The following is a 27,324-nucleotide window of genomic DNA, read 5'->3' on the forward strand; positions in this document are numbered from 1 at the left end:
TATATATTTTTTATTTTATTTTCTTTATATTCTTTTCACTTTCTAACTGTTTGGTTAGAAAATATGAGAAGAGGTTTAAAAAAATAAAATAAAATAAAAATAAAATATATTTATATTTTATTTAATTATTATTTATTTATTTATTTTTCAAATCTTTCCTTAAAATCCCAGCCAAACACAACTCAAAAGTGAGGGGAGCCCCACTCCTTCACGTGGCTCTCCAACTGGATTCGTCACAGAAATTCTATGATTGCATTTGCCAATGTCGGATCATCGGTTGGTTTTCGTTCTTATCTAAATCTAAGGTAAATTATAAATATATTTTTTAAGATTTGTATAAAGTATAAATTATTTTTTATAATTTATAAAATTATAAATATTTTTTATTAATATTTTTTATTTAATAAAATTAATTAAAAAAATAAAATTTATAATTATTTTCTTATATAATAATAAAGTTATTTAAATTATTAATTAAAATGTATTTCTAATATCGTTAAAAATTATTAATTAATTTAATAATTTATTAATAAAAAAAGTGATTTGTTATGAAATTAAAAATTTCGTTAAAAATTATTAATTAATTTAATAATTTATTAATAAAAAAAAATGATTTGTTATGAAATTAAAATTTTTTTAATATAATTTTTAAAATTATAAAAAATAATTCATATTTTAATCTGTTAGTGTATTGGTAATTTACCCTGAATCTAATGGCTAAGATTACTTTCTAAATTTGGTTGTGATTGCAGATTTCTATATATATCTATATATATGCATAGTACATTAGAGAGAGAGAGAGAGAGAGAGATGGGTGCATTGGTAGTTCAGACTGGTGATGCTTGCATCTGGCATCATCATCATCATCGCCATCAGCATCGAAGTCCAAGTATCGGAGCATCAGTGAGAAGAAAGGGGAACAAGAAGAATGGGTTGTTTTTCAGCAGCAATTTCCAAATTCATGCACTTCAGGCAATAACAAAATATTATGCTTTGTGTCTTTACCTCTTGTTTGGTTGCTGGGAAAATGCCTTGAAAATAAAAAAGATTGTATTCAAATTTTGAATCTTTTATTAGTTCTTCCCCGATCAATTAAAACGTCGAACTAATCAGTGTGATAATTTAGGCATATATAGAAAACTGGGCTGTTTGTTACAGCTGTGATTATAGCTTATTTGACTTTTAAGAGGTGATTGAGGGTGTTTGTTGCAGCTTCTATAAGCTGATTATAGCTTATTTTAATTTGGGAATTTGACTGTTTGGTTCTGCTTATGGTTTATTAGGTAGAAACAACTTAAATAAACTAATTATTTAGAAGTTGGGGTGCTTTTAGCTTCTTTCAGATTACTAGCTTTTAGCTTATTTTGATTTCTAAGGGGTGATTATAGTCTGTATAAGCTACAGTGGGTGCAAATGTGGGTTTGCAGTTATACATTTAAATTTTGGTAAATTACCTCATTAGTCCCTCTAGATTGAGCAGAATTTTACTTTGGTCATTGCTGTTTTAATTTGAACAATTTGGTTTGTACACCTTCAATTTTGTTGCAACAATGTGATCCCTCTGTCATGTGTTGTTAATATTTTAAACAGAAAAAAATCAAGTACAAAACTAGAGGAGCCAAAGTGGAATTCAAAACAAACTACAAGGACCGCCACTGTATTTTGTTTTGAATTTCACTTTAGTCCCTCTAGTTTTACACATGGTCTTTTTTCATTTTAAATTTTGACGGTAAGTGATGGAGGGACCTCTTTGCAGCAAAATTAGAAGTGTAGGGACCAAATTGTTCAAATTGAAACTATTGGGACTAATGGTGTAATTTACCCTTTAAATTTTTAGGTAGTTTTAATAGCGTTTGAATGATAAAAATGTGAGATGGTTTGATGGAGGAGAAAAACTATGGGAGACTTACGTATGAGTCCTAATAGGTAGATTTATTGTCCAATAGATCCTATGATAATTAATAATTTTTTTCATCAAATACTATGAAAAATGTTACAAATTGTTAATTTTCAGCAATAGTTTGAAAATTTTGTCACAAAAAATGTCACTAATTATAAGTTTTAGCGATAGTTTAAAAAAATCGTCATGTTTCAGTGACAGTTTGAAAAATTCATCACAGAAAAATGTCACTAATTATAAATTTTAGTGATAATTTATAAAAATTGTGACAAATGAAAGTCACTAATTATCAATTTTTAGCGATATATGCAAAAAATTATCAAAAAGAGAAATTTTTTTAGTGACGATTTTACTAAAACTTATTTTCAATAAGACTTGATGGGAATTAAGTCTAACTATTAGTACCTATTGGTAGTTTACCCAAAAATGTATTTAGTAGTTATTAAATGTTACAATGATTGAAAGATGAGGGCATTTTTGGAAAACGAAAAAGTGTGACAGCATTTGCCCCAAATGGGGGTAGTTCTATTTACACAATACCTTCTCGGTTCACACGGTTGTCAAACTTTTTAATTCTCATTGTGTCCCTCAAGCAAATTATTATTTTTTGGATAAAACCTTAAAATATAATCTCTCAGTATATATTTATCCAAAAAAAAAAAAAAAATCTGAGTATACAATTACACACCACTAGCAAGTTAGCAACCACCGCCACCGCCGTGAACCCCCTCCCCTCCCCCACCCCCCTTGCTACCCAACCACCCCACAACCACCACCATTGTAGCTCACACCCATAGCGACCCACCACCACCTCCATCCCCACGACATTTAATCCCTGGACGCCCTCATCCCTGTGAGGCACAAGCCCCCATCCTCCCCACAGGTTTGAAGAAGAAAAAGGAATGGAAGTAGCGGTGGGAGGGGGCAACGGGGCTTGGGAGAGAGTTGGAAGAGGCAACAGAGTTGGGGAGGAGGTGGCAAAGGGGGATGATGTTGGCGGTTGATGGTGGCGGTGGGTTAATGTTAGGATTAGAGTATGAGATTAGAGAAGATGGAGGTATTTTCATATTATATGAAAATTAATGGCATGAATTGAGAAAAAATAAAATAATTCAAATTTGAGTGTGGTGAGAACAGAGTAAATGGTATGCACTAAGATATTGTGTGGTGTGCAAATAGACGATCCCCAAATGGGGTGTACACTTTATATAATAGAGATAATAGAGTAGATGTGTACATAACTCTTTATATAAGTAGTTCATGGAAACTCTAAATAAAACATAAATGCAGTGTCATGAACTCATGAATTCTCCACTTTTCAGCTGTGGCCTATATGAGTTGGACTATTGGCAGTTTGTTCCTGCTTGAATTTAGATTTGCAATCAATCATATTTTTCACAAGTGGGCCATGCTTTTGGTGTGCAATTGGTTTTAGTAATGTAACACTGTTTTTTTTCTATGAGATATTTTATTGATTTGGAAAATCTTCAAAAGCGTCTTGTTTCCTGTTGCTGTAATTAAGTTTTAAGATATCAATTCTGTCTTCAGATACATGAAATTTTTTATTAAAAAAATGTTTGACATGGTTGATATTAAGACTCAACTTTTCAAATTAAACTGGGAACTTCAGTGCAATTTAAACTTGCTGGATTTACTGCCTGTTATTCACTGGGATTCACAATGATGGGGAATAATTGTGCAATAATATTTTCATTGTGGTCTTCCTTTTGTCCTTCACAGGTGGGTGCTGAAAAACCAGCAGGTTCAACCAACTCAGAATTTGAAAATCTCATTTGGCCTTCTCCGAATGATGAAATCCCATTCTGGAAGAGGGATTTCCCTTCATGGGACATAAGCTCAGAACTACCAGTTGACGTAGACAAGGATTCTGATCTGATGCATGTAGTTCATGTAACGGCTGAAATGGCACCAATAGCAAAAGTTGGTGGTCTTGGTGATGTTGTCACTGGATTGGCCCGTGCATGTTTATCACGTGGCCATAAAGTGGATATCATGATCCCTTTCTATGAGTGTATTCCGAAGCAGCAGATCAATGAGTTGGCACTGCTCAGTACATATGATTCGTACCATGATGGAAATTGGATCCCTACTAATGCGTACCGTGGGCTAGTTTCTGGCATACCAGTTGTATTTATTGAACCGAAAAACCACTTCTTTAAGGGGCAATATGTATATGGAGGCTCGTACAATGAGCTCGAGGCATACTTGTTCTTTACCCGTGCTTGCCTTGAATGGATGCAGGTTTGTGAATCTTTTAAGAAGCAATTTGTTTAGCTTTTTTAAATATTGTCTGTGAAAGTGTCCTACAAGAGAGAGAGAGAAGAAGGGGGGGGGGGGGGGGTGTTTGGTTTGTTTCACAAGTCCTTAATCCCAAATTTTAACTCTTAGGTGTATCTATAAGTTGGATTAAGGGTTCAGGTTTAGTTGTCATTTTAATTTAATTCTACCTCAATTATTTTCAACACTTCAAGCTTGTTGAGTTTACCTCCAAGCGTGTCTCTAAGTGAGACTAAAGTGTAGGTGGGTGATAATGTGTTACAGATAAAAGATTAAAATCCTTTTACCCTAACTTCAAGTGAAGGGAGATGCACTTGTTGGCAAGGTGTACCCTTAGTGGCCAAAAACTTCTTCCTTTTGAGATTGTGAAGTCTCTCAAAGGTGTAAAGTGTTTGAATCACTCACAAAGCAAATTTGAAGTTGTATTGCCAAGTTTTAACTAAAATTTTAAGGTTCCAATTTAGAGTCATATCCATAATGTCTAGTTAACAGTTATATTTTTTCAAATCGTCAATGAAGTTGTGAGGTTGGTTGACCTAGAGGCCTGCTTAGACCAAGGTATGGGGTTGGTTGATCAACACAGTTTGGGAAATACATTGGGAACTATCTGACCAAAGCCTACATGAACCTGGTCGACCATACCAAGTGATCAAAATCAGGTATCGATTGACCATTTGAATAAATCACATCAATTTTCAAAAGTATTTACATTAGCACATACACAATTACTTAGCATATTAAACCCATAAGGTAAAATAAATGAATGTTTTTCTTGTGTGGACTATGTTGAGTGAATCCAATGGAGAAGTATTGTCATTATTTAGTCTTGCAAAGGGTTCAAACTACTTTTTCAATGGCGACATCTGTATTCATAACAGTAAAAAATATGCGTAGTAAATATATATATATATATATATATTTTCATTTTGAAGTGGGTTTGGCTTAGTTTTGGTCCCACACCTTGTTGAAGGTTGTCTTTATGTTGTTGAATTTTGTAATAAGACAATAGGGTTGAATATGGAGAAATAATAGAGACATAAAAGAGAAAAGAACACAAAAGTTTAACGTGGTTCAACCAATATTGGCCTACATGCATATACACAAAGCCTTAAGGAGCTACATTTTTCATTCACTCAACTTGATACTCTTGTTTACATGATACACCATATATATAGAGTAGGAGATACAATCAAATCCCTTCAGTTAAGGAATTAAAATAAATCAAAAATTCAAAAGAATCATAATATGTACAATTTTTGGGATCTCCATATATTTTGATATTTTTCATATCTTCTGATAGCTTTGATAATATAATCTTATTTCCAACACTACCCCTCAAGTTGGAATACAGAACGGTTGAAGTGAAATGTCCAATTTGTACTCGAAAATATGATGATCATTACAAACAACTATAATGAAGTTGTTGAAAGATAACAACAATTGTAATAATTCCCTTTAATGACAACTTCAAAGAACATATGCAAGGAATCAACATCTTGTAATAGAGAAACGTGTATGGAATCAGTCATGTTGGCAGCAAGAGAAACCAATTGAGAGAGAGAAAGAAACAAGGCTGAAACAACGACAAATCACCACAAATAGAAAGGCCAAAAAAAATTGCGGGTATGTTTGGTTTAGATTTGTAGAGTGATTTTGGGAAAAATTTTCTAAAAAATTTGTTTGGTTTGTAAATTTTCCAAAACAATTTCCAAAATCACTCTCTCTTTTACCTATCAATCAATCACTTTTTCTCTCTCCTCTCTTCTTCTCAATTACTTTTTTTCTCACAAACATCTACTCAATTATAACAAAATATTAAATCATTTCAAACTCCCAAACTCCAAAATTACTTTCAAAATACACAACCAAACAATCAAAAAAATTTATAAACTCTCTCTTCAAAACAATTTTTAAAAATTACTCTCCCAAAATCAAACCAAATATACCCTGCATCCCACAAAGAATGCTACCGAACACACCAGTAGCCCAAAAACAAAAAAGAACTAAATATGTGTTTTCCGCATCAGCATAGGGACCCTAAAAGGGTAGAGAATTAGCCAGAAAAAACTTGGCGTATTACGAAATAATGCTACTGAACACACTGACAACTCTGAAACAAGTAAACATCATAAAGTTTGCTTAACCACATCAACAAACTAGTGGTCACTACAAGGAAGAGGGAAAAAAACCTTGATAACAAAAAAAATATGGAGTGAGAAAGCACTCCATAGAGAAATATGGCTAGGGTTTGGTATGGTAGGCTCTGATACCAAGTTGAATTTTGGAATAAGGCCATAAAGTTGAATATGGGGAAATAATAGAGATAGAAAAGAGAAAAGAAAGAACACAAAAGTTTAATGTGGTTCAGTCAATATTGGCCTACATCTACACACACAAAGCCTTAAGAGGCTACATCTTTCATTCACTCAACTTGATACTCTTGTTTACATGATACACCATATATATAGAGTGGGAGATACGATCAAATCCCTTTAGTGAAGGGATTGGAATTAATTAAAGATATAAAGGAATTAATTAAAGATATAAAAGAATCATAATATGCACAAATCATGGGATCTCCATATATTTTGATATCTTCTATATCTTTTGATATCTTTGACAATATAATCTTATTTCCAATAGGTGAAGTTTCTTCTTGCACTTCTCCCACAAACTTGATGCTCTCTACTTAGGCTCGTTGATGTGCTTCCTTTGATAGGGGTTTGGTTTCCTACCTTAAGGTCACTCATACAAGTCATGAAATTGACCACCTATGCTAAACCTAGTACTACAATCTATACTCATTGTTTCAAATGCATTGAAGTTGACTTCCTCTTGGCAATCAGCTCATCTGATTTAAAGACTCAGCCAATCTACTGATTGTAAAGCAGAAGCAGGGTTTATTATTATCTTGTATTCGAATAAAATGATGATAAGTATGTCTAAGTTGAATATTGAGTTTATTTCATTTTTATCTTTCTTTTTCCAAAATTTATGCTATTAAAGAAAAAGAAAAAAAACTAATTCTGCATTTACCCCTGCAGCTTCATAGGAAAAAGGAAAACTATATTAACCAATTTGAAGAACTTTAACAAAAAAATGACTTGATTTGAGATACCACTAACATGCTTCTAGCTTTGCCCTTAAGCTGCAGTAAGAGCGGGAAAAAAAAATATTCAAGTGAGATGCTCCAACTGTTACGGTTATTTGTTGTTCTTCAAAATCATTAAGGGCCTGGTTCTCTGAGTTTAGTTTCTTGTCAATTTTCGTTTCCCAAACTATGTTTTTCTAATTTTATACAGACTATTATTTTATTGCAGGTGACTGGAACACAACCGGATATCATCCATATCCATGAATGGCAGACAAGTGCTTTATCCATGCTTTTCTGGGATATGTACTGTTATCTCTCACTAAAGGTCTACCTGTGGCTTGTTCCTACTTTCTAATTTTGTTATGTTGATAGCAAATTTCTTTTTTCATGGAACTATAATGTTGACATATTGGAATTGTAGAAACCAAGAATAGTACTGACAATCCACAACATGGAGCATTATGGGGAATGCAGGTATGCTACTTGTTTTCCTTATTTTTTTCAAGTCATATTAACTTCATTTTGCTAATTTCCATTTTATGTGTAAAAATTTATGTATTATTGATTGATGTTTATTGATATATTACAATGATTCATGATTCCTATATATAGAAGAGGGTGAGTGTGTAGTAGGTAAGGAGTAGGTGAAGTGGAGGTGGTAGTGGTGTAGTGGGTTAGGTTTAGTGGAGTAGGTGAGGTGGTAGTGGTGTAGTGGGTTAGGTTTAGTGGAGTAGGTTTAAGTGGGTGAAGTAGGTGATAGTGGTGTAGTGGGTTAGGTTTAGTGGAGTAGGTGAGGTGGTAGTGGTGTAGTGGGTTAGGTTTAGTGGAGTAGGTTTAAGTGGGTGAAGTAGGTGATAGGTTTTAACAGCCCCCCGCAAACTCAAGGGGGATAAGAACTAACCAACTTGAGTTTGGAGAGAGTTACAAAACAAGAAAATACATAAAAATAAAAGAGGATAGGTGACACTGTATGGTCGTGTCAGACCATTGGTGAAGACACTGGATGGTGGTGTCATAACGTTGTAGAGGACACGGTATGGGGGTGTCATAACGTTGTAGAGGACACTGTATGGGGGTGTCATAACGTTGTAGAGGACACTGTATGGGGGTGTCATAACGTTGTAGAGGACACTGTATGGTGGTGTCAGACCGATGTAGAAGACAGTTTATGGGGTCATGTCGGACCGTTGTAGCAGACAATGTTGTGACAGTTGTTGTGACAGTTTACGGAGTCTTGCTGGACCCCTGTAGAAACTAACCGGAATCAATGTCGGGACAGTTTACAGAGTCTTGTCGGACCCTTGTAGAAACTAACCGGAATCTATGTCGGGACAGTTTACAGAGTCTTGTCGGACCCTTGTAGAAACTAACCGGAATCTATGTCGGGACAGTTTACAGAGTCTTGTCGGACCCATAAAGGAGCTAACCGGAATCTATGTCGGGACAGTTTACAGAGTCTTGTCGGACCCTTGTAGAAACTAACCGGAATCTATGTCGGGACAGTTTACAGAGTCTTGTCGAACCCATAAAGGAGCTAACCGGAATCAATGTCGGGACAGTTTACAGAGTCTTGTCGGACCCTTAAAAAATCGCACCCTCAAAAGGTGTGCCCAATCTGTCAAAAAAGGCGTGCCATAAAAAGGCGTGCCCAATCCATAAAAAGACGAGCCATCAAAAGGCGCGCCAGACACGCGGTGATGCACGTGATCGACAGTGCGCGTGTCGGCCTCTTCGTCATGTTCTATATAAATCAATGCGGAGGCTGAGGCAGAAAACCTGCTAAAATCTTCTGAAAAAATATTCCTTGCCTGAGAGAGAAACTCTGTAATACTCTGTATCCAACCCTTCTCGGAAACACTCAGCAACCCAAAAAACATGGCCTCTTCTTCCCGTTCAGCTACCCAGAACATGGCCTCATCTTCCCGTGGTCTGCTCACTCTCTTTCCCGACCTCAACGAGTCAACAAGAGAGATAACTGGTGCGGTGGCACTGGAACCTCAACCAAGCGCCCCGGAGTTTGCTCCGTTGAACTTTCCGATGCGGTCGGTGGAGCAAAGAATGGCAGTGCAGTCGGATGTGGAGGCCAATCAGTATACATTGAAGTCATGTGTGGAAACCATGACTGCGGTTACAAATTTGTCGAACCGGCTGCAGAGTAGGACAAATGAGGTGCAGCAGTTAAACGCCCAACTGGCTCTGCTCCAACGCATGTATAAGGATGCGTGAGCAGAGATAAGTGTGCTAAAGGCGGAAAACAAGGAGCTGAAACGGAAGGCCACCGTGATGTTCCGATTTGGAGGGACGCCATATGCTGCAGTGGAGGAGCAGGGAGGAGGCAACTTGCTTGGTGGTCTAGGAAGCACGGAGGCAACACCGGCAAGGACCACCCAGGACGGAGGCAAGAAGAAAAGACCGGCGGCTGAGTAGAGAAGAAAAATCCCACTGTGGGTGTGGTAGTTTTGTTTTTGTTTGTGTGTGTTTTTTTTTTTTTTTTGATGTAAAAGTGTGATCGGGGTTGATCCCCTGATATGAATAAAATGACAAGGTTGTGGAATGTTGTTGGTGTTATTTTGTGGTGTTGTTTTGTTTAATAAGAAAAATAAAATAAAAGAAAATAATGGATAAAGAAAATAGAGAAAAATATTTGTGGATGAAATAAATTAAGAGAAAGGAGAGATATGATTAAAGTGGGTTTGAAAGTGGGAAAAGATGAGAGAGAGGGAGATAGAGTGGGTGCATGATGATGATGTTGGGTCCATGGAGAGAGAGAGAGAGGGATGTCCAAGAAGCTTGTGCTTTTGATAGTTACACATTACCCAAGCTGTATGTGAAGATGCATGTTACTGTCTTACACTTCTGCAGGCTTGGTATTCTTTGTGGGGCACTTGCAACACGTGACATTGAAAATTGTATTCGAAAATGATGACATCTCCAACATGAAACGTCTTGGAAGCAGCCCAGGCCTTGTAATCAATATTCCCAATGATGGTTCAACCAGCGGAGTCCCCAACCTTGTACACTGCTGCCATTGAAACCTTCAAGCCAGCAAACATGGCTACCAACAACAGAGCCACAGCTCTACACCCCACACCCAAATCCATGGCTACGAGAGAGAGAGCAAATCGGGAAAAAAAAACAGCAGTGACAAGCAGAAAAGCAGCGCCAGAAACGCCAACGACGACGACGAGTAAGAGTACAACCACGGATATGTGAGAGGCGAGGTGAACGGCGATAGAGGCTAGACAATGATGCGGGTGCCGCCGCCGACATAGCGGAGGAGGGGTGTAAGAAAATGTTGAAGAAGTCAAGGTATGTGTAGAAAATAAGCGGAATAGGTTGAGGTCCGGCGGGCGGCCAAGGCGAGGTTGCCGCCCGCCGGTGAAGCGAGAAATACTAAGGTCTTAACCTTGCTCTGATACCATGTAAAAATTTATGTATTATTGATTGATGTTTATTGATATATTACAATGATTCATGATTCCTATATATAGAAGAGGGTGAGTGTGTAGTAGGTAAGGAGTAGGTGAAGTGGAGGTGGTAGTGGTGTAGTGGGTTAGGTTTAGTGGAGTAGGGGAGGTGGTAGTGGTGTAGTGGGTTAGGTTTAGTGGAGTAGATTTAAGTGGGTGAAGTAGGTGATAGTGGTGTAGTGGGTTAGGTTTAGTGGAGTAGGTGAGGTGGTAGTGGTGTAGTGGGTTAGGTTTAGTGGAGTAGGTTTAAGTGGGTGAAGTAGGTGATAGGTTTTAACATTATGCCACCTATGTTTTGCTAATATTGCCTGCTTTATCAGCTCAACAATCTCATAAATCTTCCAAATTTTCCTCAGCAACATTAAACAATTATATTCTTTATCACAACCTAAATAAACGAGAAAACAATTGTAGCTTGTAGTGCTTTTGAATTTTCGTGCTCGACTCCATTTCAGACTTTTGGTGATGGTGATGTCGCTTTTCTATTTCCTTAAAGAATTTTACAATTCAAGGATGTAGATACTTGGTCAATGCACTGAACTGGACATCATAAGATTTCAGTCACCATGACTCCAAGAAAACTAAACTTGAGACAACCATTGATTTTTAGAAATAGTGGGCTACAATAGCAGAGAAGTTAACATTTGAATCTGCATTGTAAAATCCTACAATATACATGTCAAGCTATACATTTTTGTTTCAGTTTCGTCGAAAATTCCCAGTTGCATGGTTACAAATTGTGGACTCTGGATTTAACGCCTTCAGATTCTTCTTATTCACTGGAATTTTCCCTTTTCTCTTTTGTTCCAAATTGAATGCTAGTATAAAAAGAGTAAGTCTGCATTCTTATTTGGCAATCACATGTTATGTTCTTCACCATTTACCAATTTTACTTAATCGTTATACATGTATATCATCTACAGAGTTTTTTTTTCTTTGTTTTTGTAATTGCTTATTACTTTATGAAGCTATACTCTCTCTCTCTCTCTCTCTCTCATTTGTGTGTTCATTGACCAGTTAAATATTTTGTATAAATTTCATTGGGATCTTATAATTATTGTTCTGATCACATAGTTCAGTATCCTATCTAGACCTTTAGTTCTAAAAACCTTGTTTGATAGTCATGTCAAAACACAGCCATATTACTTAAAACAAAAACACGTATGCTTAAATATCAAAGGGACATTAATTACTGTATTAAAATAAAATCAATAGCCTAAAGTAACAAATATTTTTATTCCAAAGAAGAAAAAGGAAAAAAAAAAAACAAAAAAAACTGAGTGCATTCTTATGCACAATTTCTGTTGCCAGAATTGTGTGATTGTGATATATATTGCATGATTCAGTTCTATACACCAAGAAATTAGTTTGTATCTAGGGGGAGAATAAACAGGAAACATAATTGCAGGTAGAATCAATGATTGATGGCCATATTAGCGATATACTTCAGTCAACCCTTTTAAAAACGGGTTTGTAGAAACCTTTTTTTGATTATATGCTGTAAAAAATTAATGTATTATTGATTGATGAATGTTATTTATTACAAATGGTGAGGGACTCCTTATATAGGAGATGTAGTGGAGTAGGTGGTAGTAGGTGGTAGTGGTAGGTGTGTAGTAGTTGGTAGTAGGTGGTGGTAGGTGTAGTAGGTGGAGTAGGTGATGGTAGGTTTTAACAGTCCCCCGCAAATTCAAGGGGGATAGGAACTAACCAACTTGAGTTTGGAGAGAGTAACAAAACAAGAAAATAATCTGAAAAATAAAAAATGGGTAGGAGACACTGTATGGTCCTGTCAGACCGTTGTAGAAGACTGTATGGTTATGGCAGACCGATGTAGAAGACACTGGCTCGTGTTGGACCGATGTAGAAGACAGTTTATGGGGTCATGTCGGACCGTTGTAGCAGACAATGTTGTGACAGTTGTTGTGACAGTTTACGGAGTCTTGCTGGACCCTTGTAGAAACTAACCGGAATCAATGTCGGGACAGTTTACAGAGTCTTGTTGGACCCATGAAGGAGCTAACCGGAATCAATGTCGGGACAGTTTACTGAGTCTTGTCGGACCCATGAAGGAGCTAACCGGAATCAATGTCGGGACAGTTTACAGAGTCTTGTCGGACCCCTAAAAAGTCGCACCCTCAAAAGGTGTGCCCAATCTTTCAAAAGGCGTGCCATCAAAAGGCGTGTCCAATTCATAAAAAGGCGTGCCATCAAAAGACATGCCATCAAAAGGCGCGCCCAAGTTGTCGGCGAGCACCGAGAGGCGCATGATGCGCGTGTCTGCCTCTTCATCATGGTCTTTATAAACCGAAGCGGAGGCTGAGGCTTGGAAGCATAACAAACCAGTTGAAACCTCTTCGTTCTCTGAGAGCTTGTCGCTAAGAGCTGCAAATCTTGAAACACTCTGTAAACACTCTGTAACCAACCCTTCTTTGAAACACTCAGCAACCCATAACATGGCCTCGTCTTCCCGTTCAGCTACCCAGAATATGGCCTCTTCGTCCCGTGGTCTGCTCACTCTCTTTCCCGACCTCAACGAGTCAACAAGAGAGATAACTGGTGCGGTGGCCAGTGAACCTCAACCAAGCGCCTCTGGTTTTGCTCCGTTGAACTTTCTGATGCGGTCGGTGGAGCAAAAAATGGCAGTGCAAACAGATATTGAGGCCAATCAGTATACTTTGAAGTCATGTGTGGAGACCATGACGGCGGTCACAAACCTGTCGCACCGGCTGCAGAGTAGGACAAATGAGGTGCAGCAGTTAAACGCCCAACTGGCTCTGCTCCAGCGCATGCATAAGGATGCGCGAGCAGAAATAAGTGTGCTAAAGGCGGAAAATAAGGAGCTGAAGCGGAAGGCCACCGTTATGTTCCGATTTGGAGGTCCGCCATATGCTGCAGTGGAGGAGCAGGGAGTAGTGATCGTGCCCAGTGGAGTGGGAAACACAGAGGCAGCACCGGCAAGGGCCGCCCAGGACGGAGGCAAGAAGAAGAGACCGGCGGCAGAGTAGAGAAGAAAAAAAAATAAATAAATCCCGCCGGTGGATGTGGTTGTTTTGTTTGTTTGGTTGTTTTTTTTTTTTTTTTTGTGTGTGTAAAAGTGTGATCGGGGTTGTTCCCTGAGATAAATAAAATATGATTGGTTGTGCAAATTTGTAAATTGTTTGCAATGGTTTTTTGGTTTTTTTTTTTTTGTTTTTTGTTTTTCGTTTAATAATAATAATAATAATAATAATAATAATAATAATAATAATAATAATAATAATAATAATAAAATAGGTATCATGGAGTGGGCGGTGATAAAAATATGATTTAGAAAAAAAAGAGGGAGGTGGTGGAATGATGGGTCAAAAAGTAGAATAAAAGAGAAAAAAAAAAAGAAAGGTGCACATGAGTTGGTATGTCAAAAAGTAGAATAAAAACAAAAGTGCACATGGGTTGGAAAGTAACATGACCTCGTCAATTATTTGTCCATAACCAGTTCCTTTCTCCTTAAACCAGTATGGGATTTTTCTCTTGGTAAATATGATGTTATCATCGGGGAGACCCGGCAAAGCAAATGTCTCTGTAACATAGAACAAGAACCTGGGAATGCCGAGGCGAGCACCAAGGTCGGCAGTCCAGGGATGGAACATGTCGCTGACGATGCAATCAGGGCGGCGTCGTTTGAAATGATCGCCGATGACCTGCGATTTTGGACGCCGATCACGAGGTTGAGATTTTCCGGCGAGGAAAAGAAGCAGAAGCTTCCGAGATCGCAGGATTCGCCTCTGATGGTGACGACGTAGGCGAATCGAACGGCGATGATGAGAACACCGAAGACAAAGAGTCGAACCAGAATGTTCCTCAGTAAGCTTGGCTTAGACTCCATAGCTCTCTGTATATACTAAATCTAGAGAGAGGGAGAGAGAGCCGTGGGTCTCCTTGGTTTGATGCCAGGAGAGTGTAAAAGAAATTGAGAGAGAGATGTGGAATTTGTGGCAGCGGAGTGAAGGAATGTGTGGAGGTCCGGCGGGCGGCCAAGGCGAGGCTGCCGCCCGCCGGTGAAGCAGAATTACTAGCTTCTTAACCTTGCTCTGATACCATGTAAAAAATTAATGTATTATTGATTGATGTATGTTATTTATTACAAATGGTGAGGGGCTCCTTATATAGGAGATGTAGTGGAGTAGGTGGTAGTAGGTGGTAGTGGTAGGTGTGTAGTAGGTGGTAGTAGGTGGTGGTAGGTGTAGTAGGTGGAGTAGGTGATGGTAGGTTTTAACATATGCTTATTTATTTTCTAATAAAGGTTCCTGCAGTCATTTAACGGGCTTTAGCATTATTCTGTTACATTCTTTTCCTTTCTTATTCTTTGGTGCTCTAAATTACTCAACTTTCCCTACGAAAAAATATTGTTTCTCTCTCTCTATAATATTTAGTTTACATATTATACTTTATCCACATGTTTCTATTTGCAAAAGGAATATTTTGGAGGTATTAAGTGAGAGGTTTGAACAAGTTTGGTTATTTAGATACTTTGACCCATTTGAGGTGAGTATTTGGATCACTTGAGTTGTTGAAATTTTACTAATAGAAATTTTATGAAGATTGGAGCATGAAGAATTGAAGACATTTTTTGAGTTTTAGTCACTTGACTTTTATTTTTGAATGGTCTCTTTTGACACAAGTATAAATTTATACTTGTAAAGTTGGTCTATTTTTGATAGTATTAGTGTTAAAAATCATGTATTATTGATTGATGTATTACAAGATTGTTATGTTTTGTCTATTACAAATGGTTCGTTATATAGATGTAGGTGTAGTGGATGGTGTGTAGTGGATGGTGATAGTGGTGTAGTGGGTTAGGTTTAGTGGAGTAGGTGAGGTGGTAGTGGTGTAGTGGGTTAGGTTTAGTGGAGTAGGTGAGGTGGTAGTGGTGGTAGGTGATGGTAAATTTTAACAGCCCCCCGCAAACTCAAGGAGGATAGAAACTAACCAACTTGAGTTTGAAGAGAGGGACAAAATAAGAAAATACATTAATACATAAAATAAAAGAGGATAGGAGACACTGTATGGTCGTGTCAGACCATTGGTGAAGACACTGGATGGTGGTGTCATAACGTTGTAGAAGACACTGTATGGTGGTGTCATAACGTTGTAGAGGACACTGTATGGGGGTGTCAGACCGATGTAGAAGACAGTTTATGGGGTCATGTCGGACCGTTGTAGAAGACAGTTTATCGGGTCATGTCGGACCGTTGTAGAAGACAGTTTATGGGGTCATGTCGGACCGTTGTAGCAGACAATATTGTGACAGTTGTTGTGACAGTTTACGGAGTCTTGCTGGACCCTTATAGAAACTAACCGGAATCAATGTCGGGACAGTTTACAGAGTCTTGTCGGACCCTTGTAGAAACTAACCGGAATCAATGTCGGGACAGTTTACAGAGTCTTGTCGGACCCATGAAGGAGCTAACTGGAATCAATGTCGGGACAGTTTACAGAGTCTTGTCGGACCCATAAAGGAGCTAACCGGAATCAATGTCGGGACAGTTTACAGAGTCTTGTCGGACCCATAAAGGAACTAACCGAAATTAATGTCGGGACAGTTTACAGAGTCTTGTCGGACCCTTAAAAAATGCACCCTCAAAAGGTGTGCCTAATTTTTCAAAAGGCGTGCCATCAAAAGGCGTGCCCAATCCATAAAAGGCGTGCCGGATATGATGATGGCGAGGCACGTGAGCGCCTTGGCTGGCGCGCCCGTTTGTCGTCGAGCGTCGAGCGGCGCATGATGCGCGTGTCTGCCGCTTCGTCAGGGTCTTTATAAATCGAAGCGGGGGCTGAGGCTGGGAAGCATAACAAACCAGTCTGAAACCTCTGAACCTTTGCAGTCTGAAACATTCTGTAAACACTCTGTAACCAACCCGTCTCTGAAACACTCAGCAACATGGCCTCTTCTTCCCGTCCAGCTACCCAAAACATGGCCTCCTCGTCCCGTGGTCTGCTCACGCTCTTTCCAGAACTGAACGAGCCCACAAGAGAAGTAACTGGTGCGGTGGCCAGTGAACCTCAACCAAACACCTCTGTGTTTGCTCCGTTGAACTTTCCGATGCGGTCGGTGGAGCAAAAAATGGCAGTGCAAACGGACATTGAAGCCAATCAGTATACTTTGAAGTCCTGTGTGGAGACGATGACGGCAGTCACAAACTTGTCGCACCGGCTGCAGAGCAGGACAAATGAGGTGCAGCATTTAAACGCCCAACTGGCTCTGCTCCAACGCATGTATAAGGATGCGCGAGCAGAGATAAGTGTGCTGAAAGCAGAAAATAAGGAACTGAAGCGGAAGGCCACCGTGATGTTCCGATTTGGAGGGCCGCCATATGCTGCAGTGGAGGAGCAGGGAGGAGGCAACTTGCTTGGTGGTCTAGGAAGCACGGAGGCAACACCGTCAAGGGCCGGCCAGGACGGAGGCAAGAAGAAGAGACCGGCGGCAGAGTAGAGAAGAAAAATCTTGCCTGTGGAGAGGGTTGTTTTGTTTTTGTTTTTGTTTTTTTGTTTTTTTGTTTTTGTTTTTTTTTTTTTTTTTGTGTAAAATGCTGATCGGGGTTGAGCCCCGGTAGAAATAAAATAAGTGTATTGTGCAAATTCGAATCTCTTTGAAACTATATACTGGTGTGGATCAAAACCGTGGGCCAAAAAGTTGGACGGTGTAAAAAAATATTATCGTTTTTTTTTTTTTTTAATATAATATAATAAAAAGAGATATATATATATATATATATAAAATAATGAAAGTTGGCTGGCACAACTTTATATATATATATATAAAATAAAGAAAGCACGCCTTGAAGGTTGTTACTATTGGTGGCTGCGATGCTTTGGACAAAATTCGAGTTGGAGTTGGGGCACAGAGTGAGTGGACAAAAAAGATAATATATGTGAGTGGGGCACAGATTATATATATATATATATAAAGGTTTGGGCGGTGGATGGGAAGATAATGATGAATTAAAAAAAGATAATATATGTGAGTGGGGCACAGAGTGAAGTGTTAGAATTTACCATTCCCACTCACCTACTACACTCCACCTACCACCAATTTACCCTCACCTACTCCTCACTTACTACCCAAACCCTCTCCTATATAATGCCACTCTGATTTGTAATACAAAATATCAATATAACAATCTTGTAGAACATCAATCAATAATAATACATATATTTTTACATGGTATCAGAGCAGGTTTAGAACCTGGTATTTTCGCTTCTCCGGCGGGCGGTAATCTCACCTTAGCCGCCCGCCGGACCTCAACCTAGTCCGCTAGAATTTTGCTACACATACCTTCACTCTGCTTCACCACCTTTGCCTCGCTTCTGAAATAAAAGACAGCCACCACACCACCAATCACCGCTACTCCCACGGCACCCATCTCATTGGTGTTCAATAGTTTAGTTGTCATTGGTGTTCAAACTCCAAACTGCATCAGACAGACTGTCTTTGATGCTGTAACATTGGATTACAAAAATGTTACTGTTATTGTTGATGCCACAGCTGCTGCCACACCTGACGTACATGTTGGTTGTTCGCGAGCATGACCCACTTGGAAGGGATGTTGAGCTCTTCCGTCGGCACCCATCTCACCCGCCTCTCCATCCAGCCTCATACCTGCCATGCGCCGTCCCTCTCCTTCACTTCTCTCGCCGACAACGTCTTCACCTCCGCCGTCTCTCCTCCACATCACGGCCGGCAACAGCCGCCAGCGCTACCAACCATAACCTCGGCCTCTATCAGATCGGCACGTGTCTCTTCCCTAGTTGCTTCCCAGTCACCGCCAGCCCAACCACCACGCCGCCACTCGCGGCAGCCACCGCCGCCGACCTGTGCACCGACCCGCCACCACGCTGTTCACCCCGTCGTCCGTATCTCTACTAGCGACGGTCACTGGAATTGGACCCCAAACACTGCCAGATGGATCCTTCTTCTCCTACATCTCTTTTATTTTTTTATTTTATCGTTGATGATAATGATGACCTTAAGTATAGCTTTTAGTTTTTTAAAATAAAAAAAAAATAAAAAAATAAAAAAATACACAAGCACTATCTCTCTCGATCGAATCTTTTCGTTTTTCTTCCACTAGGTGGCTGACTCACTTTCACGTGGTCTGTCTTTTTCTCACAAAGCACATACACTAACACATCCACTCACCTTTCTTTCTTTTCCTTCCTTTACCCTCTTTTCCTTTCTTTTATTTGATTTAAACACTTGCTGTCACCCACTCACTTCACTCTTTTTTTATTTTTTATTTAAAAAAAAAAAAAAAAAAAAAAAAAAAAAAAAAAAAACAATTGCTGTCACCCCTACTTTTATTTTATTTTATTTTATTCTATTTTTTTTTTTTTTTATCTTTTGTATAATACTGCAACATTGATAAAAAAAAAAAAAAAAAAAAAAAAAAAAAAAAAAAAAAAAAAACAGAAGAAGAAGAACTGCACACCACACTATTTTATTCATGTTGGGGCTCACTCCGATCACCAACACACACACACACCAAAACAAAACATCCACACCCACAGTGGGATTTTTTCTTCTCTACTCTGCTGCAGGTCTCTTCTTCTTGCCTCCGTCCTGAGCAGCCCTTGACGATGTTGCCTCCGGCTTTCCCCCGCCACCGAGCACATTTACTCCCTGCTCCTCCACTGCCGCATATGGCGGCCCTCCAAATCGGAACATCACGGTGGCCTTCCGCTTCAGCTCCTTGTTTTCTGCCCTTAGCACGCTTATCTCTGCTCGCGCATCCTTATACATGCGTTGGAGCAGAGCCAGCTGGGAATTTAAATGCTGCACCTCATTTGTCCTACTCTGCAGCCGGTTCGACAAATTTGTGACCGCCGTCATGGTTTCCACGCATGACTTCAGAGTATACTGATTAGCCTCAATATCAGTTTGCACCGCCATTTTTTGCTCCACCGACCGCATCGGAAAGTTCAATGGAGCAAAACCAGAGGTGTTTGGTTGCGGTTCACTGGCCACCGCACCAGTTATTTCTCCTGTGGGCTCGTTCAGTTCTGGAAAGAGCGTGAGCAGGTTCTGGGTAGCTGGACGGGAAGACGAGGCCATGTTTTTGGGTTGCCAAGTGTTTCAGAGAAGGGTTGGTTTCCGGGTGTTTCAAGATTTGCAGAGACAAGCTCTCCGAGCGTTCCGAGGTTTCAGACTAGTATGCACAGCCTTCGCCTCAACCTTGTTTTAAATAGCTAGGGCCAGCCACGCGCATCGCGCGCCTCTTGACGCCAAACGACAAACGGGCACGCCAACCAAGACACTCACGTGCCTCGCCATCATGTCCGGCGCACTTTTTGATAAATTGGGCACGCCTTTTGATGGCACGCCTTTTTAAAAAATTGAGCGCACCTTTTGAGGATGCGATTTTTTAAGGGGTCCGACAAGACTCTGTAAACTGTCCCGACATTGATTCCGGTTAGCTCCTTTATGGGTCCGACAAGACTCTGTAAACTGTCCCGACATAGATTCCGGTTAGTTTCTACAAGGGTCCGACAAGACTCTGTAAACTGTCCCGACATAGATTCCGGTTAGTTTCTACACGGGTCCGACAAGACTCTGTAAACTGTCCCGACATTGATTCTGGTTAGTTTCTACAAGGGTCCAGCAAGACTCCGTAAACTGTCACAACAACTGTCACAACAGTGTCTGCTACAACGGTCCGACATGACCCCATAAACTGTCTTCTACAACGGTCCGACATGACCCCATAAACTGTCATCTACAACGTTATGACACCCCCATACAGTGTCCTCTACAACGTTATGACACCACCATACAGTGTCCTCTACCCCGTTATGACACCACCATACAGTGTCTTCACCAACGGTCTGACACGACCATACAGCGTCTCCTATCTTTTTTTTTTTATTATTTATTTTTATGTATTATCTTGTTTTGTTCCTCTCTCCAAACTCAAGTTGGTTAGTTTCTATCCTCCTTGAGTTTGCGGGGGGCTGTTAGAATTTACCATTCCCACTCACCTACTACACTCCACCTACCACCAATTTACCCTCACCTACTCCTCACCTACTACCCAAACCCTCTCCTATATAATGCCACTCTGATTTGTAATACAAAATATCAATATAACAATCTTGTAGAACATCAATCAATAATAATACATATATTTTTACATGAAGCCAGGACCCCTCATTCTCCTCCATCCCCCTGTAATACCATGCTCTCTCCCTCTCTCTTTCGAGGGGTGTTCTGAGATCACACACAAGCTATAACAATGGTGAAGGCTGTCGTTGTTCTGAACAGCAGTGAAGGTGTCAGTGGCACCGTACACTTCACTCAAGAAGGAGATGGTCCAACTACAGTTACCGGAAGCGTCTCTGGGCTTAAACCTGGACTTCATGGTTTCCACGTCCATGGCCATGGTGATTTGACTAGCAGATTTCAGTGGCTCTAAAATTAGGGAAGAACGATACCTAATGAATTGAAGAAGTAGCAGATCACGGCTGGGTGTCTGGATCAGATTGCTCAGGTTGATTTATCGGGTATGCAGAACAGAGAGAACAGCGGTGGGCTAGGAGGACTTGATCGGCAAGGTGAGCGTAGAAAATAAACGGACTAGGTTGAGATCCGGCGGACGGCTTAAGGTGAGGTTGCCGCCCGCCGGTGAAGCGAAAATATTAGGTTCTAAACCTGCTCTGATACCATGTTAAAAATCATGTATTATTGATTGATGTATTACAAGATTGTTATGTTTTGTCTATTACAAATGGTTCCTTATATAGATGTAGGTGTAGTGGATGGTGTGTAGTGGATGGTGATAGTGGTGTAGTGGGTTAGGTTTAGTGGAGTAGGTGAGGTGGTAGTGGTGTAGTGGGTTAGGTTTAGTGGAGTAGGTGAGGTGGTAGTGGTGGTAGGTGATGGTAAATTCTAACAATTAGACTTCAGCTTTGGTACAAAATACAAGAAAAGTTTGGAAATTGTGGGGTTGCAATTTTTTTAAAAAAGTATAATATCATATACCTATGCATATTTTATTTTTATCTCACTTTGGTGATTTGAAAACTTTGAATCTTTTAACTTCTCGTATGATGAATTTCGGATTCTTGTTTCGTCTCATTCATAAAACTAAGTGTATCTATAGATTGTTGTAAATAATTGCATAATCAATAATGTTATATAGGATTATAGATCATGGTGCGGCTCAAATTCACTTCTCTTGCCATGGAGGCTAGTGTCTTACGAGTTTCTGAAGCTGTGTTCAAAATGAGCCTTGTTTGACAAGAGCCTGTAAGACCAATTTATAGAATAGAATTGGCGTGCATAATTTATATCCTTGGTAGTACAGAAATGCTAGTATAATTTTCCTCATGAATTTTTTGATAATTTTTGGGTGTGGAGGAGAAAAGTGAAGAAAAGTTAAAGCAGAATGATGTGATATTATTTCACTTGAATGAATAGCTGATTGCACTTGAGATATTTATATACACTCTCATGCATACTAACTCTAACCAACTGGCTCTAACTAATTCTTGTTACATGAGAGGCGCTAGTATACAGCAGCCCTATGTTTGGATAGGATGCACCTGCAGCTGTTGTAACTGAGCTTGAACCCCATCATCTGCAGCTGCTGACTCTAATGCCTTATCAGAGATGTATCCTGGTTTATGTTGGGAGTGTGTTTCATGTAATTACATTAATTTCTTTCCATTGTGCTAATGCAGTTGATTTTTATTAGTTCAAAGTAGAATCTCAATTCCAATCTTTAGTGGTGGAGCCTGGTTTTTTAAGTACTAGAAAAAGCAATTGTTATTGCTTCTTAATAATATTTTAGCTTTGTTTCTGGAAATAATAGGGATGCACTCTAGCCAGTTTACTATTATGCAGCTCACTTTTATCTTCTATTCCCTTTTTCTCGTGTTCAAATATACAGCATTTTGCTTACTCGATCAGCAATTCTGTGAGAGGGGGTAATAAGGAGTTCCTGTCAACAAGGCTAAGCACTTGTAATAAGGGGTTCCTGGGCTTATGAGATAATTACAGCTTTAGGGCAATAAGGGGTTCCTGTCACCTTCAAAATTTTATAAATCCTAAACACTTGTATAGATTAAGGTATAATTGGAGTGCTACTTATGCCTATCAGTGGACCAAAATAAAATCAAAAGTATCTCAAAAAATTCTTCAAATGTTCAAGATCTCTTTATGGACCTACCTTTGCTTTTCTTGGCAGACAAGAGGAACTCAGTAAATGTGGCCTTGATGGATCTATATATGCAACTGCTGACAAGGTGGGTTCTTTATCTGTATCATATGATCTTGTTTTATTTTAATTATAATTTTCATTACCTGCTAGTCCCATGTAGAATGTAGTTATGCCTGATAAACTAAAGCAACCAAAAGAAGACATGGAAAGTTAAAATGCATTTATGTAAGAAGACCTTGTGGCAACGACTTTGTCATGTTTCTCATGAAAAAGATGTGGCATTATTCAAATTGAATGAAAAATAATTTGTATTAAAAAATAGTCATTCAGCTGGAAAATTGTTCTTATGTGCTGAAATCTTTGTGTTAGAATTTCCCATCTTTAACTTCACCTACCTCCACTTCACCACACACTCCACTTCACCTACTACCACATTTTCTTCTATATATAGATTGTATAGGAATTGTAATTGATCAATCTTGTTATACATCAATCAATAATACATATATTTTTTGCATGGTATCAGAGCAAGGTTAAGCACTTAGTATTTTTCGCTTCACCGGCGGGCGGCAACCTCGCCTTGACCGCCCGCCGGACCTCAACCTAGTCCGCTAAAATTTTCTACACATACCTTAAAATTTCTTGAGATCCACCACTCTTTCATTCCCAAACATCAACCAACCCAACTGAGAATGGCCAAAATGTTAGAGAACAGTTTTCTTCTTCCTTCCACCATGGCTATTGCCTTTGCCTTGTTGGTCTCATGTTCACAAGGGCTCAACACAAGCCTCGATCAACCTTCTGCTCTAGTCCCATCATCCACCATACTCAATTACCATGGCGGTCCACTCCTTACCGGACCCAGAACCATCAACATCTATCTCATCTGCCAAAGGAGTCCACGGTTGCATCGTGGTGGAATACTATTTTGTCATACAAGGATCGACTCCACCGGACGGTGCTGCGGCGACTCAGATCTCCAGCTCGAGCGAGTCCATGTCTACTACACCGAAGCCAGTTGTGGCCGGTTCGTCCCCCGAGCAGTCCTCATGGACCTCGAACCGGGCACCATGAACAACATCCGGTCCGGCCCCTTCGGCCAGATTTTCCTTCCCGACAACTTCGTCTTCGGCCAGTCCGGCGCCGGCAACAACTGGGCCAAAGGTCACTACACCGAAGGCGCCGACCTTATCGATTCTGTTCTCGATGTCGTTCTCGGTGTTTCCTTCCCCCAAGGTTTCCGATGCAGTCGGTGGAATTCAGAAGGAGACGCACTCTACACTCTGCGTCGGAAATTGTCGGATCCAGACAACGTGCTGCAGAGCTGGGATCCCAACCTCGTCAATCCTTGCACCTGGTTTCACATCACCTGCAATCAAGACAACCGCGTCACCCGCGTGGATCTGGGTAATTCAAACTTGTCAGGTCATCTTGTTCCTGAACTTGGAAAGCTTGAGCATCTGCAATATCTGGAGCTTTACAAAAATAACATTCAAGGTACAATCCCTGTTGAGCTAGGTAACTTGAGGAGCCTAATCAGCTTGGATTTGTACAACAACAACATCTCAGAATCTTTGAATGGCCAAGCTTGCGTGTCATTTTAGATGAACCAAGAGCTCACAAGTCCTTCCAAGATATGGATTTTAGCCTAGACTCAGAGTTCTTAGCTACAACATCTACTGATGGTTCTGCAAGAATATGGAAGACAAATGATGGTAGGTTTCGCACTGCGGAGGACCCCAGCTCTCCTATTGACTGAACGCTGGCGCTGCTCCACCTATCCACCAACTTTCTCTTCATGGCCTTTCCAGCCCTATCTCGGTTTCTTCACATCCAGTTGGTCAGTCTGGTAATGGGCTTACTGCCAATGGTGAAATGATGGCAGCCAAACCAAATGGGGTTTCAACCACAATCCCACTACCCAATGCCCTTTACTCTCTCTCTGACCCATCCACCGCCCAAAATTGTTTTTTATTATAAAGCTTCTTGTGCACTCATTGTTCCCACTTTTGTTATTTTATATATATATATATATATATCTTTTTATTATATTATATTAAAAAAAAAAAAAAAAAAAAACCACCCACGTGGGCTTGTCCTCTTTCACCTCTATTATTTTTATTTATTTTTTTTCTAAAACTTTTTTTTTTTTTTAATCTTTTTCAAATACCCATTTTTATTTTATTCTATACTCCACATTCTCCTCATTCTTTTCCCCACTCCAATATATTATACTAGCCTTACTTGATTCCACTGATTTCCTCCACTTCATTTTATTTATTATTATTATTATTATTTTACTTAAAAAAAAAAAAAAAAACAAAAAACAAAACAAAAAAAAAAAAAAAAAAAAAAAAAAAATTCATTCCAGTTTAATTTTTCTGCTCCGTCTTGTCCCTTCACGCCATTCGGATTTGCACAATACACTCATTTTATTCATATCGGGATCCACCCCGATCCACATTTTACACAAAAAAAAAAAAAAAAAAAAAAAAAAACAACAACAACAACAAAAAAAATACACAAAAACAACCACAGCTTTGTTTTCTTTTCTGCAGACGGCCACCCACCGACCTACTCTGCCGCCGGTCTCTTCTTTTTGCCTCCGTCCTGGGCGGTCCTTGACGGTGCGGCCTCCGTGTTTCCCACGCCGCCGAGCACGTTCACTCCCCCCTGCTCCTCTACTACAGTATATGGCGGCCCTCCAAATCGGAACATCACGGTGGCCTTCCGCTTCAGCTCCTTGTTTTCTGCCTTTAGCACACTGATCTCTGCTCGCGCATCCTTATACATGCGTTGGAGCAGAGCCAGCTGGGAGTTTAACTGCTGCACCTCATTTGTCCTACTCTGCAGCCGGTTCGACAGGTTTGTGACCGCCGTCATGCTTTCCACACATACCTTCAAAGTATACTGATTGGCCTCCACATCCGACAGCACTGCCATTCTTTGCTCCACAGACCGCATCGGAAAGTTCAACGGAGTATACCCAGCGGTGTTTGGTTGAGGTTCCAGTGCCACCGCACCAGTTCTCTCTCTCGTTGACTCGTTGAGGTCGGGAAAGAGGGTGAGCAGTCCACGGGAAGACGAGGACGAGGCCATTTTTCTGGGCAACAGAGTGTTACAGCGTATTACAGAGTTTCTCTCTCAGCACAACAGTGTTACAGCCTCTCTCTCTCAGCACAACGAAGAGTTTTACAGAGGATTTCGCAGTTTTTTTGCTTCTGCCTCGGCCTCAGGCTCTGTCATGGTTAAATAGCCGAGGCAGCCACGCGCATCGCGCGCCTCTTGCCGCCCGACACACTGGCACGCCTTTTCATGGCACATCTTTTGATAAAATGGACACGTCTTTTGATGGCACACTTTTTGACAACTTTGGGCACACCTTTTGAGGGTGCGACTTTTTAAGGGTCCGACAAGACTCTGTAAACTGTCCCGACATTGATTCCGGTTAGCTCCTTTATGGGTCCGACAAGACTCTGTAAACTGTCCCGACATTGATTCCGGTTAGTTTCTACAAGGGTCCAGCAAGACTCCGTAAACTGTCACAACATTGTCTTCTACAACGGTCCGACATGACCCCATAAACTGTCTTCTACAACGGTCCGACATGACCCCATAAACTGTCTTCTACAACGGTCCGACATGACCCCATAAACTGTCTTCTACAACGGTCCGACATGACCCCATAAACTGTCTTCTACAACGGTCCGACATGACCCCATAAACTGTCTTCTACAACGGTCCGACATGACCCCATAAACTGTCTTCTACATCGGTCTGACACCACCATACAGTGTCCTCTACAACGTTATGACACCCCATACAGTGTCTTCACCAACGGTCTGACACGACCATCCAGTGTCTCCTATCCTTTTTTATTTTTATGTATTTTCTTGTTTTGTTACTGTTAAAAAAATACTGTATTATTATTGATGGATTGTTTGATATCTTACAAGATTGTTGATTTTCTGTATATTACAATTCCTATATATAGAGGAGAAGATGGTAGTGGAGTGTGTGATAGTGGAGGTGGATGGTAGTGGAGTGTGTGATAGTGGAGGTGGATGGTAGTGGAGTGTGTGATAGTGGAGGTGGTAGGTGTGGAGAAAGATAGTGGAGGTAGTAGGTGAGTGGTAAATTCTAACAGCCCCCCGCAAACTCAAGGAGGATAGAAACTAACCAACTTGAGTTTGAAGAGAGGAACAAAACAAGAAAAATACATAAAAATAAAAAAGGATAGGAGACACTGTATGGTCGTGTCAGACCATTGGTGAAGACACTGGATGGTGGTGTCATAACGTTGTAGAGGACACTGTATGGTGGTGTCATACCGATGTAGAAGACAGTTTATGGGGTCATGTCGGACCG

General features: G+C 40.0%; 2 protein-coding genes and 1 long non-coding RNA gene across 3 annotated transcripts in view; all 3 read left to right on the plus strand.

Annotated features, from left to right (window-relative positions):
- The first annotated feature begins 748 nt into the window (after positions 1 to 748).
- The window catches only part of LOC114312627 (uncharacterized), a 50,916-nt gene continuing 24,340 nt past the window's right edge, over positions 749 to 27,324 (plus strand). The window contains exons 1-5 of the mRNA XM_028258896.2: positions 749 to 972; positions 3,641 to 4,162; positions 7,519 to 7,617; positions 7,714 to 7,766; positions 22,984 to 23,041. Of these exons, the coding sequence (XP_028114697.2) occupies positions 775 to 972; positions 3,641 to 4,162; positions 7,519 to 7,617; positions 7,714 to 7,766; positions 22,984 to 23,041 (930 nt within the window). The 5' untranslated portion in view covers positions 749 to 774. The remainder of the gene's footprint in view (positions 973 to 3,640; positions 4,163 to 7,518; positions 7,618 to 7,713; positions 7,767 to 22,983; positions 23,042 to 27,324) is intronic.
- LOC145824493 (uncharacterized) lies at positions 7,911 to 8,244 on the plus strand. The gene is made up of 2 exons (XR_014366038.1): positions 7,911 to 7,970; positions 8,069 to 8,244. It is a non-coding gene; the product is annotated as an uncharacterized LOC145824493 (long non-coding RNA).
- LOC114298086 (uncharacterized) lies at positions 23,559 to 25,485 on the plus strand. Its single transcript, XM_082924272.1, has one exon. The coding sequence runs from the start codon at positions 23,649 to 23,651 to the stop codon at positions 24,558 to 24,560; it is 912 nt and encodes a 303-aa protein (XP_082780398.1). The 5' UTR covers positions 23,559 to 23,648; the 3' UTR covers positions 24,561 to 25,485.

The sequence above is a fragment of the Camellia sinensis genome, chromosome 4 (genome assembly GCF_055761805.1).
Source record: "Camellia sinensis isolate YWXY chromosome 4, ASM5576180v1, whole genome shotgun sequence".
NCBI classification, from domain to species: Eukaryota; Viridiplantae; Streptophyta; class Magnoliopsida; order Ericales; family Theaceae; genus Camellia; species Camellia sinensis.

Excerpts from the sequence above, each read along its gene's own strand:
- LOC114298086 (XM_082924272.1), top strand. The coding sequence starts at position 23,649 with ATGGCCAAAATGTTAGAGAACAGTTTTCTTCTTCCTTCCACCATGGCT.